Source organism: Dermacentor albipictus, chromosome 2 (genome assembly GCF_038994185.2).
Source record: "Dermacentor albipictus isolate Rhodes 1998 colony chromosome 2, USDA_Dalb.pri_finalv2, whole genome shotgun sequence".
Lineage (NCBI taxonomy): Eukaryota > Metazoa > Arthropoda > Arachnida > Ixodida > Ixodidae > Dermacentor > Dermacentor albipictus.
In genome coordinates, this window is record NC_091822.1 from 12,499,668 (window position 1) to 12,517,031 (window position 17,364).

Genomic DNA, 17,364 nt, shown 5'->3' on the forward strand with positions numbered 1-17,364 from the left:
GAGGATAGGATAATAAGTAAAAAAATTTGTCTGTAAAATGGACTGCGCGCGGTGTTCTGTGTACTATACATTTTTTAATACCTGGTACACACGTGCAGATTTCTTTTTATGTCTGATATAAGTGAACGAAAATGGGAAACAGATCTTTAATTTGAGCGTAACAAATATTTTATTCTCGCGTAACAACAGTCAAACGCGGGCATATAAGGCGGGCCTAGATGAGATAATGCACACATACATGAAGAAGATAGATCTAGTGGCAGTGACGCAGTTTAAGAGCTTCTGTCGTTGCCATTGCGCTTCCCTCTCTTTGTTGATGCCTTTAAAAAAAAAACGAAACCTCAAGAAAACAGAACTTCACAAGTGTTGTCAAAGCTGCTTTTTCATGCTCTGGGCAGCCTAGTTGGGGAAAGGCCAATGTCTGCAGCTGACCTGAAAAATCAGCTAGGCTCACTACATCTAACTTGTTTTTGCTAAAGAACACAGTAAAAGCATCTTCCACGGCCTTCACAGCGGTTGGCAAGGTCTGACTAATAAGATAGACAAGGCCTCCATTGTCAAAATGCGTATTGCAATAGCGAAGCAGCGTCGGCACTAGCTTCAGCTTACGCAAAGGAAGCCTGCACGCTGTGGTCAAGAATTTTGGGCAGTGATCTTTCGTGCAACATAACAGTATAGTAGATCAAAGCACTACTGCTCCTTTTTTCTTGTTTTTTTTTCCTGGTACTCACGAAAAGTAAGGTGCATGCTTAGGATACTCAGGAAATATCGTGGGTATAGCGTAGGGTTTCAGGCGTGGTTTATCGCGGGGAATCTAGTGGACACGCCGTTCACGGTGATAGAGAACGCGCGTCGAACTAAGCTGTTTTCGAAATGTTTTTCACAAACCACAGCACTTGGTACTGGCCTCCTGTCCGCTCTCCTGATCATTCTTGCCCATTCCGCTGCCGCTTCGTATCAGTGGTGGAGTGAACAAGGATACACGCCATTTGTTCGAGCGGTAACCGCTTCGACACAACGGCACAAAGCAGCTCCTCCAGCTCCTCTCCTTGCACTGTCTCTACGGCATTTTTTCACCGCCGCCGCATAGTTCTTGTAATGACAGGCACACGAACACAGCAGCGACGCACTCACCTTTTGACAACACCAAGAACAAACATGCAACGCTGTAATAACACTGAAAACGCCAACATAGATACCGACGCAACAGCTGCGAAACTGATATGCGAAGCAGACGACACGCGCAGTCTGCACCCACCCGTGTGGCAGCGACCTCTGTTGGCCACCGTGGGCATTCATTGCAGGCGGCGCCACGCTCCTCCATTGAAAAGAGCGGATGCACGGCACACTAGCCAGTATATTCTAGGCACTATAGTATAAGTACAGTGGCTAGAATTATCCCCGAGCGGCCACTATGGGAGTCGCTGACGCTGCCTAGCGATGCCACCGCCAGATGGCGCTCGATCCTGTTTACACGTCGTTGTCGAGTTGAGCGCTTTTACAGTGGATGACTGCGAGTTTCCTACACGTGTTGTCGGAGTTTTTTTCAGTCTGCCTACTAAGATTTTCGTCGAAGTTTGTGCGAATGACGCACAATGAGCCGCCGTCAAAGGCATTGTTTTGTGTCCGGATGCATGACTGGTTACAAGTCATGCAAGAACAAGTTGTTCGGAGTCCCGAAGGAAGACCCCATGTTTCAGAAGTGGCAAAGGAACATACCGAGAGCAGACAAGTCACTTGAATGCTACGCAGCCGTACGTGAGCTGCATTTCGATCAGCAGTTCATCTCACGACACTTTGAACACTCAACTGACGGCCGAACATTGCTCTTGGACCGAAGCAGGCCACTTCTCCTGCCGGGCGCCGTACTGACAATATTTCCAAATGTACCAAAGTACCTCTCCAAGGCAGTTCCGAAGAAAGGAAAGCCTAAAGAGAGGTCAAGCTTGCATTCCCCAGTGCTATCAAAAAGGCGTCGAAAGGATGGGCCGCTGCAACCACCTTCGCAAAACGACGTTGATCACCTTGATCTACCTGTGCCTTCCGACGATGAATACGCACATGACTATAAGAACGTCTGTCTTCCATCCAGCCGGTGGGGAAAGCACATTCTCAGCGAAGAACTGATAAAGGCGCCAACCTAGCTCTCCTAACATTCACTTCAATAAAAAAACAAAAAAGGTAGCTTATAGTGTTTGCTTAGCTGTGCCCAAAAACATGAGTGTTCTGCATGCACAAAAGCTGGTGCTTTTCACAGTCGTCGACACTGTGGTGAAGTGCGAAGTGAAACCTAACGGAGCAAGTAGGTTACAAATATTTGCCAACTTCCCGCCTGAGCCAGGATCCCATAGAGAAGTTGTTTGGCATAATTCGCCAGTTTTCGGGGTGTAATGATCATCCAACCTCAGCACAGTTCCTTACTGCTGTTAACTGTCTGAGCTTCAATAATTTAGTAAAAGCTCTAGACACAGGCAACTGCTCAGGTGGCGCAATCGTATCATTTGTCGGACCAGCTGAGGCAGCCAACCAAGTGGACAACTTGATTGGTGCAGGAAGAATTGAGGAAGCCTCCAGCGTGCTTGAAACATCATCCTTGTGCACTGATCATCCTTCTCCGGAGAAGCATAGTTATGCAAGGCTGGTATTTGGCTGGCTATGTCTCCCGACGGAAAATACTAACAACGAAATGTTGGGACTGCTTTGAACAGCTGCTGACATCGGCTGAGAATTCAGATGAAGCTCCCTCATCTTTCACCCAGTTTCGTGATAAAGGAGGGCTTTTGTATCCCTCAAGACAACTTTTTTCATTCGTGGAAGCTTTGGAGGATAGCTTCACAATGTGGTTCAGTTGGAAGAAGGTCCAAAGAGATAGCGTCACCGATATTTTGCATTGTATGCAACACGTGCCTTCCATTGGTTGTGATGCCCACAAAGAAGCACTGTCAAGCAATATAGGGAAGTTTTTTATCTTGACACGACTTCACTTCTACATCAAGTCTTTGAACAAAGAAAGAATATCAACGCGAGAAAAAATGAAACATCTGAAGACGTGCCGCACCATATAACCAGCATAACAATGCGGATGCTCACTTTGCTTAATCTGAACTTGCTGAATAAAACTGATAAAAATTAAGAAGCTTGCGTGGATCTCAGTTATTTTTTTATTTTTATAGACAGTGCTATGGTGCCTGTTTGTTAGGAATTAGTAGTCAACACCAGCATGCCAGTAATTTTGAATCTCCAGTAATGCAGGTCATTTCACAAGGTGAACCAATTAGCTAACTCAGACCTCACGGGTTAATGAAGAGCGAGATGGGCAGGAGGGCACGAAGGCAGTTACAATAAGGTCATTTTCGCAGTATTATTTAGGAGCTAATGCCGTGGTCGTGATAAATTAGTTTCGGATATAGGTAAAACAAGGCGCCGTTCAACAGATCAGCGTCGCTTGGCGACTGAATAAACTCTGTGTTTAGTCTGGTAAACTTGTGAAACTGCGATCGCGGGGCCTCCGCTGGAGAATCAGCGGCACCAGACGCATGTACGGAATGGGCAGCTGTAGATGCATTTTGGACCGGCTTTTGCAACAGCGCAAAGCGAAGTGCGGCGGCCATGCGATCGCAGTTGCCTCAGATATGGCTTCATTATGACTGCAGCTAATCTAAAAAAAGGAGTCACCGGCACCAAGCTGCCTTAGTGCCGCGGCTGGAATGCCACAGTGGCAACAGCAGACCGCCGCTGCCGCCGCCTCCGAGCGACGTGTAAGCGAATGCGAGCGCCACCTGAGCGGAACATCCGAAAAGCCCACGCGTGAGGCGGCGCCTTGCGCACACTTCCCATATTCTAGCCACTGTAGTATAAATGTTCTGTGGTGGCCGTGCCTAGCCACGCCAAGCCGCTTGATGAAAGCCGGCCGGGCGTCGGCTGTTTTTTGCTATAAACGTTGGTTCGTTGTGGGGTGTTTGTCAGGCTGTGCTGTGGTTTTGGCGCCTTTGGTGGTGTCTTATGTTGCTCCTATGTCACGGGGAAAGCTGCGAATGGTTGCTGACGTGTGTGGAGACTGCGGCGCTTCTGGTGAGTGTGCCGAAGCTCCCGCGGCCCGTGTCCATTGTCATCGGCCGAAGTTTGTATACAGACATGCCTGTCTTTGAAACACAACTTGTGTAGTTACTGCTCATTCCTCCAAACATAAAGGCAGTCTATTTTTTCGGAGCAAGCAGCTATAAACACAGGACGCAGTGTTGTTCACCAGCTGAAAGGCCTGAGTCACACCTGGTGGTTCACAAGACGAGTACTTTCATACAGTCATCGGGAGAGCAGGACGTTTTGTCAGCTACCCCGTGCAAGAGAATGCATTAAAGGTTATAACAGTAGGGTACCTCCCGACAACCTTTGATGGTTTTGCTGTAGCGGGTCCCTGTGCCATCCCTAGAATGTGCGGTTAGTGTTTGGTATATATTCTTATTTATCGTGCTCTTAATATGCGTAAGCTTTCACTTCGTAGTCGCGTGCCGTGTTAATTAAATCTGCTCGCTTTATCGCCGTATTGCTCGACATGCGCCAGCACATACTGCTCACTTGTGACGCGCGCAGGTATTTCGCTTAGCAGTGCTCAACCAGGAGTTGCTTGGGAGCACACAAATGAAACAGTACGTGTCGCATGCGGGCTCTAAGCTGATTAATGAATAAGCGAAAAAAAAAATACTCATTTACGATTACGGTACTCCCTAATGCGAACTTTGAGCGCAGCTCTATACGTGTTTCCATTTCGTAATGTATTGGCTCGCGCGGACAAGCTGTCTCCTGCGGCACGTTGCAAATGGAGCCAAGTGCGGCTCGAATGACTCACTAATCTGGGGATCGCGAGAGCCAGCGCCTGGGTGACGCGTGGGCGCGATTCAAAGCAGCCGCCGCCAACACACCTCCCAGACGGCGCGCGCTACTCTGGCGCCATCTCGTAGTCATAGTCGCCGCACTACGCTTTTCTCACGCTTTCGCCACACCCTCCTCCGCTTTGCTACCCGCTGCGCTCCGCGTTCGCTCTCATCTTTCATTGGGCTCGTTCGCTCGGTTACGCTGAGGTATGCCGGCGCTCGCTGCAGGGATAGGTGCCTCAGCGCTGCGCTCTGAAAGACGTGTACAGATGTATTTAACTTGTGTAAACCAGCCCAAGCCTTCACATTGCATATAAAAGTGCACACGAGTACCAGCTGCCACCTGTTTTAAGGTAGAGAACATAAATTTCACGAAAAACACAGGACAATGAGACACACAGTGCATTTGTGTCACACAAATGCACTCTATGTTCACTTTTTATTGTGTCAGTCATTGTCCAGTTTCTTTTTCTTTTGTTAGAATGGATTTCATGTGGGTCACATGAAAAAAAACTCAACGATAATTTTTCTGGACATATGCCGCAGAATGTTGAGCATGTTGCTTCTTTTCTCTACGCATTAGCATTGCTACTGGGTGATGCCTATCTCTTTGAGCATTGTGTGGTCTCTGTTTTCTGAATTTAACTGCAGAGACCTTATCTACCTGAAATGCAGGAACTTCAAGACATGTGAGAAAACTTAGTTTCGACTAATTTTAGCATTCAAGTCCTATTGCAAAAACCAGCGTCTTTGAGTGCTTTCCAGGGAAAAACCAGCGCGTTTCTTGACACTGCATTGCACTGGGCCGCTTCATCTATTTAAACAAAGCACTCTCGAAATAAGCTGTTCTTTTCTTACTGGCTTATCTGCTGTCCGGGCTTCAATCACTACAGTGGCGACGAGGCACATGTGGTCTCGCTCGTGCTGCCAGTGCAATCCACGTGGAGTGGCCGCAGTGCAGAATTTGATAGTACCAGTGGTGCGACATGGGAAGAATATGTAGAGCGCATTGAATTGTCCTGTGCTGTCAACAAGTTGACCACGGATGCAGACAAGAGGGCTGCGTTGCTTAGCTGCTGCAGACCGAAAAGGCGCCATTGACAACCACGGCATAGTGGGCTTCCAGAATGAAGTCAGTCTAACCCCTAGCCAGTTTTTATAACTTTTAAAGTTTCACTTCTCTTTGACATTCGTTGCTATAGGTGGCTCAACGTTTTCACAGAGCAAAGGCACATGCATTCGATACTACCTCGCGCCTCTGTTAAGCGGCCTATTTCTTGCTCATTATGATAGGATTCTGTGCACTAGCCTGAAAGGATCAGAAGTTGAAAAAATTTTTAGATATCTCAATGATTATCGAGTATTTTTATAATGTGACGATGAATGCTTCACTTCTGCTGCATCTGCTGTTTGTTCAGTTTTTCACGAGTGCCTCCAATGTCTTATTTTGTCATGTGAAGAGCCTGCTAATAGTTCCATTAGGTTTTTAGATCCAACGCTTGTTTTTTCAAACAGTTGTGTGTTGGTGCTATGAGCCCCGAAGGAAGAAAACCATTACACCATTTTCACCAGTGCATTCCTAACGAGTTAAAACGGGGCATCAGCAATCTTTGTTTTAAAATGCTCTTCTAAAATCCTGTCATCACCTGGCACACAGAAGCCTTGAAAACCAAGTTTCACGCCTAAGCACAGCTGGCTACCCCTTGCAAATGCTGACAGCAGTGGCTGGTAGCATGTTAAGAAAACGTGATCACCCAGATACCACTGCCCAACAGAGCAGAAGCAAAAAAGTGGTTGTCCTGCCGTACTTGCACCAAGCTAGCCATAATATGAAGAAAATTGGGAATCATGTTGGCGTTGACACCGTCTTTTCAGCCCCTTTGAAATTGTCTGGTTTGTGCGTGAAAGTTAACAATATACATAAAGGTGCCATGACTGCAATAAAAAACACTGAAAAGCGTTTGTTTCGTGCATGGAAGGAATGGTGTACGATATTCCTTTAGACTGTGGGAAAGAATACATTGGTCAGATGGGATGGTGCCTCAATGATTGCTTACGGGGACATTTGAACAATCTTAATAATCTCGTAAAAGCTAGTTATCTAGCCACACACTGCTCGCGTTGTGGCTATAAATCATTGTTTGACAAATCACAAGTGATATTAAGGAACCCAGACCAAGTGACTAGGGAGATCATTGAGGCATTCAAAATGATCAGAAATGATAACTGTTTAAGTTGCCCATCTGTGTTGCCGTCAAAAAAAAAGAAATTGTGTTCCTATCACTGTAGCAGCCTATGGTGAATGATTTTGCCGGAAAGAAGTCTAGGTGCGACAGGGACTTTTTTCTTCCAGTTGTACAATGGTATATATGTGGTAACCATGTGCAATAAGAATTCAGTTATTAGTAGCGCTGTGTCTTCGTTGCTTTCTCTTGTCCTTGTGTCCTTTCTGCGCTTTGCCTTGAGTTAAACACATTCAGCCAAGGCCATTCGTAGTCTCTTCGAGGTATATGTTTCGAAACGGGAGCAGGAAAGCAGGAAATCTGTTGCTTACTATGTCGCCATTTTGCGCAGGTTAGCCGGAAACTGTGGATTCGGCGAGGACAAGTTCCCGCTTGATAAAATGCTTCGTGACCGGTTGGCTTTCGTAATCGCTGATGCGGTGGTTCAGCAATGACTTTTGGCAGAAAAAGAACTGACGTTAGAAACTGCATACAAGCTCGCAGTCACGTCAGAAACTACGGCTAAGCAGCAGAAAACGATGAGTGAAACCCAACATGAGACACAAGTTCTGCACGAAATGACCGCGAAGTTGGGCATGCATGCCATGAAGGAAAGTACGGAACAAAGCGAAGGCAACCGTGTCGTAGGGGCTGCTCAGCAGTTTGAGCGGCAATGTTTTGGATGTTTTGGCAACCACAGGGCGATGTGTTACCGGTTCAAGAATGCCATATGTTTCAGCTGCTCGCGTAAAGGGCACATAGCAAAAGCCTGTTGTGGTACTCACATGCAAGAACAAGATCAGCTGGATGAAGATCATGCTTTTGCTCTGGAAATAGAATGCAGTCACTTATTTTGCATTAGTGAAGTAGTAAGTGGTGTTTTGAGGTACGCTGTTGATGTCGTGATTACCGGAAAGCAGGTGAAAATGAAAGTGGACTCGGGAACAGCGTGGTCTGTTATCAGCCAGAGAGAGTTAAAAAAACTATTAGTGGCAAAGCATGAGAAGCTGCAGGAACCAGACGCTCGGCTCGTCGCCTGGACCAAGCAAGGTCTCGATTATTTAGGAAAAATTGTGGTGCCAGTGCAGTTCAAGGGCAGTTGCCGTTGCCGTCATCAAGAATGACAAGAACACATTGCTTTGCCAAAATTGGTTCGGGGCATTGCAGATAGAAGTAACAGGCCTTCATCACATCAGTAAGAGTCGAGAAGTTTTCACTGCCAGGTTCCCGGAAGTTTTTAGCGAGTCTCTGCCTGGCGCGGCGTTACCACCTATTACATCAAGCTGAAAGACGATGCTTCACCATGTTTCCCTAAATGCCGAAGCGTGCCGTTTGCCTAGAAGGATGCTGTTCTGACCGAACTGAATAGGCTCGTGCTGCAGGAAATCTTAGATCGAGCACAATATTCAGCAACTTTGAGTCGATGATAAGAGTGCTGAACTGCTCACGATAAACACGATGCAAGGACTCTGCAAAGTTCATCGGCTGCCGTACAGCGTATCTGTGGCATCTAGTCTAGTCTGTTCCAAAGAGCCATGGACATAATACTAGCTGGACTTCCCAAGTAGCTGTATATCTCGATGACATTCTGGTGGTCAGCGAGACAGAACAGGAACATGAATGTGTGCTCACCTACGTATTTAGCCGTCTAGCCAAGACGACTCAGGGTGCATGCAAACAAATGCAAGTTTTCCAAGCAGAACCTGGAGTTCTTGGGCCATCATGTCAACCAAAATGGCGTCTATTCGGCTGAAACCAAAATAGAAGCCATCCACAAAGCCCCGGCCCCAACCAACAAGAAAGAGCTATAGGCATTTTTAGGTATTATAATCTTTTACAATTAGTTCTTGTGGGGTAGGTCTGAAACAGCTGAAAAGCTTTACGATTTGCTTGATAAAAATGCCAAATGTTAAGTGGGATGAGGAGCATTAAAGGGCAGTCGAATGCCTAAAAAAGTTGTTAATGTCAAAGTCCTTGCTGGTACATTTTAATTAAAGTGCTCTTGTGGCGGCCTCACGGTCACACAGCAGCAGCCAGACACCCTTTCCCCTTTTTGACTCGGTAAAATCTTATCACAGAGTATGCGGGAAAGGGAAGTGGTGCGAGGCTGCGCAACCGAGCCATAAAGGCTGGACGAACACAAAAATAAAGTCAGTTGTTGTTTGTTCTTTAGGGACGCATTACTCGCTTCTTTTTGCTGATTTCCAGCCGCGCTCGCGTCCCGCACAACACTCTCTTGATATTGTTGTGTGATGCATCCCCGGTAGATGTAGGCGCAGTATTGGCTCACTGTGACAACTCGGGAAACAAGCAGCCAATTGCCTACGCATCGAGGACATTCATGAAGGCTGAATGGAACTATGCCCAAATTGACCGAGAAAAGTTAGCCTTTGTGTTCGGTGTTTGTCATTTTCACCAATACTTAGCCGGGCGAAGATTTGTCATTTTCACAGACCATAAACCACTCCTAAGGATATTCCAGAGGGAAAAACAAATTCCCCAAGTTCTGTAACCTCGCATGGTGTGTTGGAGTTTAATGCTGTCGGCGTATGAGTACCAACTTGAGTACTGCAAAATGTAGGACCACGCTAATGCAGACTGTCTGAGCAGGTTGCTGGCTCCAGGATTTCTTCAACACAACGAGGTTCCAGGCAATGTATTACTTTTGGAAGCCGTAGAATACCCATCAGTCATCGCCGGGGATATAGCATCATCCACGTCGCAAGAATGCCGGCTTTCAAAGGGGATGAAATGGATCATTGACAGCTGGCCAAAACAGTGGGCTCCCCAAGAATATGGCGCATACGAGGTAAGACAGCATGAACTGTTTGTGCACAGAGAGTGCGCGGTCCAGGGAAACTGCGTGGTGGTTTCGTTGGCCTCACAAGAATGTGTGCCTGTCCTGTGGCACGCAAACTGTCCGGGAGTACCGACTAAGAAAGCTATTGTGAGATCCTATATTTGATGCCCTCGGATGGATGGGCAGATTGAAGAATTTGTGCGGCCCTGCATGGGCGTGTCAACATAACAGCCAAAGTGAACCCAGGGCAACTACCCACTTTTGGGCAAAACTGGAGCGGCCGTGGAGCAGAATCCATCTCGACTTTGCGGGGCTCATGGATGGTGCCATGTTTTGGTGGTCGTTGAGACCTTCTCAAACTGGGCGGAGGTGGAAATATTGATGTCGGCACACTCGTCTGTCATGGTCGCACGACTACATAAGATGGTCACAACGTATGGGCTGCTGGACCTAATTGTGTCTGACAATGGTGCACCATTTACGAGCCAAGAAATGCAGTCATGCCTCAAGCTAAATGGCATTCAATACGTGTGTACTGCCCCTTACCACCTGTCATGTAATGGCAGAGCAGAACGCATGGTGCATGAGTTGAAATGTCCACTTAAGAAGCAGAGCCAGGGAACACTAGCATCTAAAGTTTCTCGATTTTTGTCCAAACAACATTCCACACCCCACTCGGAAACAGGCGAGGCCCCCTGCAGAGTTCATGTTGGGAAGGAACTTGAGGTCAAGCCTGGCAAGACTGCACCCTGACACGATACATGCAGAATGCATGCGGCAGTTACCACCACAATGTTTTCGGTGCGGTGACTCAGTTTATATAAGGAATTTTCGCTCAGGTTCAAAGTGGTTGGTGGCTTGAGGGCTGCAGCGCCGGTGTCACATTATGTATGAGGTCCAGACGTGAGATGGAAGCACACATAGATTCTATCGGGACCACGTACGAAATGCTTGGGACCCAACACCCGTGATTGCACTAGGTGGTGCAAGTGCCTTGTTTTCTCTACCCGAACCCTCAAGTTTGGTGCCTGCGCCTTCCCCTGCAGAACCACCATTTTTGGACGTTCTACCTGTCAGCAACGTCCAGTGCACCGTTATAGTTTTGATGATTAGTGGGGAGGGATACAATATCACATTAGTGACGTCGTGCTGTGATGCGTTAGTGAAGCTTGCACCGTTATCGCATCGACCACCTTGAGCACAAATAAGGGTGCCGCTTCATCTTTTTAAAGAAAGCACTCTTGAAATAAGCTGTTCTTTTCTTACTTGCTTATATCTGCTGTCCGGGCATCAGTTACTACATCCCTTGCACGAAGGACAAGAAACAGAACAAATGCCTCGAACAAGAACAAGAACGCCTCAGTGCGCCATCCAAGCGATGGGCTCCGTTGATTTCCAAGAGACCATAAGGGCCATTGTGCGCGAAGAACTCCGCAAGGTCTTGAATTCGTCGCAACCTCAAGTAGCCTCGATTGCTGACATTGTGAAAGATGAGGTTCAGCGATCACTGGGAGCTTCTGAGGTGCAACTTGAATTACCGCAGCCCCAGCCAGAAGCGATGACCTACGGCGCGGTCGCGACGCCGTCAAAAGCCCCCGCCGCGACCGCGCCAGGGCCCTGTCACGCCGCAGTTCCGACGTCCTCCGCCGCCGCCACCGCCAGCACGACCACTCGTCGCCCAGCGCACCTACGCGAGGAAGACGAACATTTGGCGCACACTCGACCACCGCCCGCTCTGCTACCACTGCGGCGAAGCCGGCCACGTCTACCGACGATGCCCATACCGGGAGATGGGACTGCGAGGTTTCGCTGTCAACGCTCCGCGCCCGCAGCAAGGTGAACGCCCTCGCGATATCGCCGACTACCTTGCGGCTACTCAGTGGAGCTCTCGACGACCGTCGCATTCACCATCACCAGGCCGCTACCTGTCGCCGCAGCGCCGAGCATACACTGGCCCAGCCCGGGGCCGATCCGTGAGTCCATATCCGGAAAACTAAAAGCAGCAACCGATGGAGGTGCGGTTGCTGTTCGTCGAACTGACGAAGATCCTCCACCGCCAACGAAGACGCCGAAGAAACTACCTTGACGACATACCGACACGCCGCCGTCCCGACGAAGTGTGAAAGCAAAGAATACGACGACGAAAGACGACCTGACGACGTCCCATACCAGCCACAGGTCAACGCGACACAGCCGTGATCCGACACCACGACCTAACTGTAACGCAAGACAAAAAACCACCGACCTCGACGTGCTTCCCGACGGCCACGCAGTTACCGCCTTAGAGGATACAGGCGCTGATTACTCCGTCATGAGTGGACACATTGCCGCCCAGTTGAAGAAGGTTAAGACTGCATGGGAAGGCCCTCAAATTCGGACCGCTGGAGGGCACCTGATTACGCCGACTGGAATCTGCATGGCAAGAATTAGCGTTCATGACCGGACTTACCCTGCCACCTTCGTTATCCTCCAATAGTGTTCACGCGACGTCATTCTCGGCATGGACTTCCTAAACCAACACGGCGCAGTCATCGACTTGAAGTCGAAGTCGATAACCCTGTCTGAAGATCAAGCGATACCGCCGGAGAGCTCTCGTAGTCATCATGCCTAGCGTGCTCGAAAGTCAAGTCAGCATCCCGCCTCGCTCCAGTATTGTCATTTCCGTCGGCACAAAAACACCTGCCGACGCAGAAGGCGTCATCGAGGGTGACCAACGTCTACTGCTAGACCGTGAAATTTGTGTGGCAAGAGGAATGGCTCGACTCCACGGAGGGAAAACGGAAGTGATGCTAACCAACTTAAGCCAAGAGTTCAAGCACATCAGCAAGGACACGACAATCGCGTACATCGAGGAAATTGTGGAAACGAGCAATGCCTGAGTCCTCACAGATTCTGCCGCATCTACCCCGCCGACCATAGTCCCCGAACCAGACTTTGACGTAAATCCAAGTCTCCCCATAAGCAAGCAGCAAGAGCTCAGAAGTCTTTTCCGACGATACAAGGACTGCTTTTTGACTTTATCAAAGATTCGACAAACACCAGTTGCAAAGCATCGCATAATAACCGAAGAGTGCGCTCAACCACTCCGCCAGAGCCCTTACCGAGTTTTGACGCGAGAACGTGAAGCTATTAGGCAACAAGTCGACGAAATGCTGCGCGACGACATCATCCAGCCGTCGAAAAGCCCGTGGGCCTCTCCTGTAGTCCTGGTAAAGAAAAAAGACGGAACCCTACGCTTCTGCGTCGATTACCGTCGATTGAACAAGATCACGAAGAAGGACGTGCACCCCCTTCCACGGATAGACAACGCATTGGATCGGCTTTGCAACGCTAAATACTTCTCGTCGATGGACCTGAAGTCTGGCTACTGGCAAATAGAAGTCGACGAGAGAGATCGCGAAAAGACCGTCTTCATCACGCCAGACGGCCTCTACGAGTTCAAGGTCATGCCATTTGGACTGTGCTCGGCGCCTGCAACGTTTCAGCGTGTCATGGACACGGTTTTAGCAGGATTGAAGTGGCAGACCTGTCTCGTTTACTTGGATGACGTCGTCGTCTTCGCCGGAAATTTTGACGATCACTTTAGGCGGCTTGCAACAGTACTAGAGGCCATCAAATCATCAGGGCTCACTCTGAAGCCAGAAAAGGGCCGCTTCGCTTACGACGAGCTTCTGTTCCTAGGCCACGTCATCAGCAAATCCGGAGTACGCCCCGACCCGCAGAAAACAGCTGCCATCGCAAAGTTCCCGCAGCCCATTGACAAGAAGGCAGTGCGTAGATTCCTTGGCATGTGTGCTTACTACAGGCGCTTTGTCAAGGACTTTTCACGCATCGCTGAGCCGCTAACGCATCTAACCAAATCTGATGTCGAGTTCAAATGGCAAACGGCGCAGGCCGATGCATTTCAAGAACTAAAACGACGCATGCAGTCACTGCTGGTACTCGCACATTTCGACGAAGACGCCGATACCGAAATCCACACTGACGCCAGTAGCCTAGGCCTCCGTGCCGTCCTAGTCCAGAAGAAAGACGGACATGAACGGGTGATATCTTATGCTAGCCGGTCGCTGTCAAAAGTGGAAGGCAATTATTCTACGACTGAAAAGGAATGCCTCGCCATCATTTGGGCTACAGCAAAATTCCGCCCATACCTATATGGCAGGCCATTCAAAGTCGTCAGCGACCATCACGCGTTGTGTTGGCTAGCTAACTTAAAGGACCCTTCAGGACGGCTGGCGAGGTGGAGCCTCAGACTGCAAGAATATGACGTCACGGTGATCTACAAGTCTGGACGAAAACACTCAGACGCCGACTTCCTATCATGCGCCCCCATCGATCCCCCGCTGGAAGACGACGAGGATGATGACGCCTTCCTCGGAATAATAAGCGCAGAAGACTTCACTAAACAGCAACGCGCAGATCCGGAGCTAAAATGCCTCGTCAAGTATTTGGAAGGGAACACCGACGTAGTACCTAGGGCATTTAAGCGCGGATTATCTTCGTTCACATTACAAAACAACCTGCTCGTTAAGAAGAACTTCTCACCAGTCTGCGCCAGCTTCCTTCTTGTTCCGTCAGCGCTACGTCCAGAAGTACTGTACGCTCTACATGATGATCCAACCGCTGGGCACCTCGGATTCTCCCGAACGCTGTCGAGGATACAGGAAAGGTATTACTGGCCGCGTCTGACCGCCGACGTCGCTCGTTACGTCAAGACATGTCGAGACTGTCAGCGACGCAAGACACCACCGACAAGGCCAGCAGGATTACTACAGCCGATCAAACCTCCTTACCGACCATTTCAGCAGATCGGGATGGATTTTTTGGGACCGTTTCCGGCGTCATCATCCGGAAATAAGTGGATCGTCGTGGCGACGGACTATCTCACCCGCTTTGCTGAAACTAAAGCTCTAGCGAAGGGCAGCGCAGCCGAAGTGGCGAAATTTTTCGTCGAGAACATTCTTCTGCGACATGGTGCCCCAGAAGTCCTCATCACCGACAGAGGAACAGCGTTTACAGCAGAGCTCACCCAAGCAATTCTGCAGTACAGCCATGCAAGCCACAGGAGGACAACTGCCTATCACCCGCAGACGAATGGTCTCACGGGGCGCCTGAAGAAGACCCTAGCCGACATGCTAGCAATGTACGTCGACGTCGAGCACAAGACGTGGGGCGCGGTCCTGCCGTACGTAACCTTTGCTTACAACACGGCGGGGCAAGAAACAACACACATCACGCCGTTTAAGCTGGTTTACGGCAGGAAGCCGACGACGACGCTCGACGCCATGCTGCCGCACGTCACGGACGAAGAGAATCTTGACGTCGCGACCTTTCTCCAGCGCGCCGAAGAAGCCCGACAACTCGCCCGCCTACGGATCAAGAACCAGCAGCGTACCCACAGCCGACACTACAACCTCCGACGACGCTTCGTTGAATACCAGCCCGGTGACCGTGTTTAGGTTTGGACCCCTATACGCCGACGAGGACTGAGCGAGAAGCTTTTGCGTCGCTATTTCGGACCGTACAAGATCATCCGACGTGTTGGGGCACTGGACTATGAGGTCGTGCCAGATGGCATTTCGCTATCACAGCGGCGCCGCTCACGCCCTGAAATAGTCCACGTTGTGCGACTCAAGCCGTACTACCAGCGATAATGAACTTTGGGACTTCGCGTAACTGACCTTTGGACTTTGTTTCTTTTCGTTGTTTTGTTACTTATGTTTAATAAGTGTCATTTTGTGTTTCGCTCTCTTATATTTGTAGCATCGGGACGATGCTTTTTAAGAGGGGTTATTGACGCGTGTACTTATTTTTATCGGGCGACCACGTTCCGCTGCCTAACAAATGTAATTGCACAGCGCGGGATGCGCCTGCATGTATCCGAAGTTTCTGGAAAGTTATCAATGCTTCCATCCGGCTGTCTGTCGTCGCCGAACCCTGTCTTATCTGATTTCATCACGTGACGCGAATGGTGTAGAACTTTGTGGAAGGCACGCGGGTCCGAACGATTAGTCTGGAACATTCGACGACTGCAGTATAAAAGTCGACGCGCTTGACCCGCTGATCTGATTTTCGACGATCGCCGACTGTGTTCGCCGCTATCGTTGTGCTTTAAGTGTACCCTGTTTTGTGGGCACAGGTTCGCCTAATAAAAGCTAGTTTTGTCTTTCACAGTACTGCTACTGTGTTCTTTAACGTCACTACCACGTATATGTGCAATATTTGCAATATATTGACACGTGTACTTATCTTTATCGCGCAACCACGTTTCGCCGCTTAACAACTGTAATCGCAGAGCGAGGGACGCGCCTGCATATATCCGACGTTTCTGGAAAGTTATCGACGCTTCTATCCGCGTGTCTGTTGTCGCCGAACCTTGTGTTATCAGATTTCATCGCGTGACACGAATGGTGTAGAACTTTGTGGAAGACACGCGGGTCCCATCAGTTAATCTGGAACATTCGACGACTGATCTATAAAAGCCGACGCGCTTGACCCGCTGATCAGATTTTCGACGATCGCCGAGCGTGTTCGCCGCTTTCGTTGTGCTATAAGTGTAGCCTGTTTTGTGGGCACAGGTTCGCCCAATAAAAGCTAGTTTTGTATTCCACCGTACTGCTTCTTTCTTCACCGTCACTACCACGTGACATCTGGTGGAGGTGCTTGTGCGTTCATGTACCGAACGCCCCCGCAAAGCCGCGATCCAAGCCCAAAGCCCGAGGACAAAACTTACATCGCCGAAGACCAGCGTGCTAGCCGCAGACTGCAAGGACTGCCCCCAGAGCACGGACTTCTACCTGAGTCGACAAAGAAGATCGTGGTCAAAACAACCCCAATGGCTACCCCAGCGTCCCCCGTTATCCTACAACAACCTCGGGACCCACCGACCTTCCATGGAGCAGCGACTGAAGACCCAGAATCCTGGTTGGAGACCTACGAGCGAATCGCGACTTTTAACAACTGGGACTCCGATGACAAGCTGCGGCATGTATACTTTGCCTTAGAAGATGCCGCCAGAACGTGGTTTGAGAACCGGGAGTCGACCTTGACGACATGGGACCTCTTCCGTACCGGCTTCCTGCGCACCTTTACGAGCGTCGTGCGCAAGGAAAGGGCCGAAGCCATGCTGGACGCCCGAGTGCAGCTACCTAACGAGAACGTCGCCATCTTCACGGAAGAAATGAAACGTCTGTTCCGCCATGCCGACCCGGATATGCCTGAGGAGAAGAAAGTCCGCCTTCTCATGCGTGGTGTGAAGGAAGAACTTTTCGGCGCAATGATACGAAGCCCACCGAAGGCTGTAGAAGAGTTCCTTCGCGAGGCCACCAGCATCGAGAAGACACTCGAAATGCGGAACCAGCAATTCAACCGCCGTACAAGCTCTACCCACTACGCCGGAGTTCAGTCACTCGCCGCCGACGACCTACGCGAGACTATCCGAGCTGTCATGCGGGAGGAGCTACAAAAGCTG

General features: G+C 49.5%; 1 protein-coding gene across 4 annotated transcripts in view; it reads left to right on the top strand.

Annotated features, from left to right (window-relative positions):
• The first annotated feature begins 3,865 nt into the window (after positions 1 to 3,865).
• Git (ARF GTPase-activating protein GIT1) overlaps positions 3,866 to 17,364 on the top strand; it is a 339,341-nt gene continuing 325,842 nt past the window's right edge. For 3 of the 4 annotated variants that reach the window (XM_070533465.1, XM_070533466.1, XM_070533468.1), the window contains exon 1: positions 3,913 to 4,071. In XM_070533465.1, coding sequence (XP_070389566.1) covers positions 4,014 to 4,071 — 58 coding nt within the window. In that variant the 5' untranslated portion in view covers positions 3,913 to 4,013. Of the gene's footprint in view, positions 4,072 to 17,364 lie in introns of all 4 variants that reach the window. The other variant, XM_070533467.1, reaches the window with a different exon arrangement.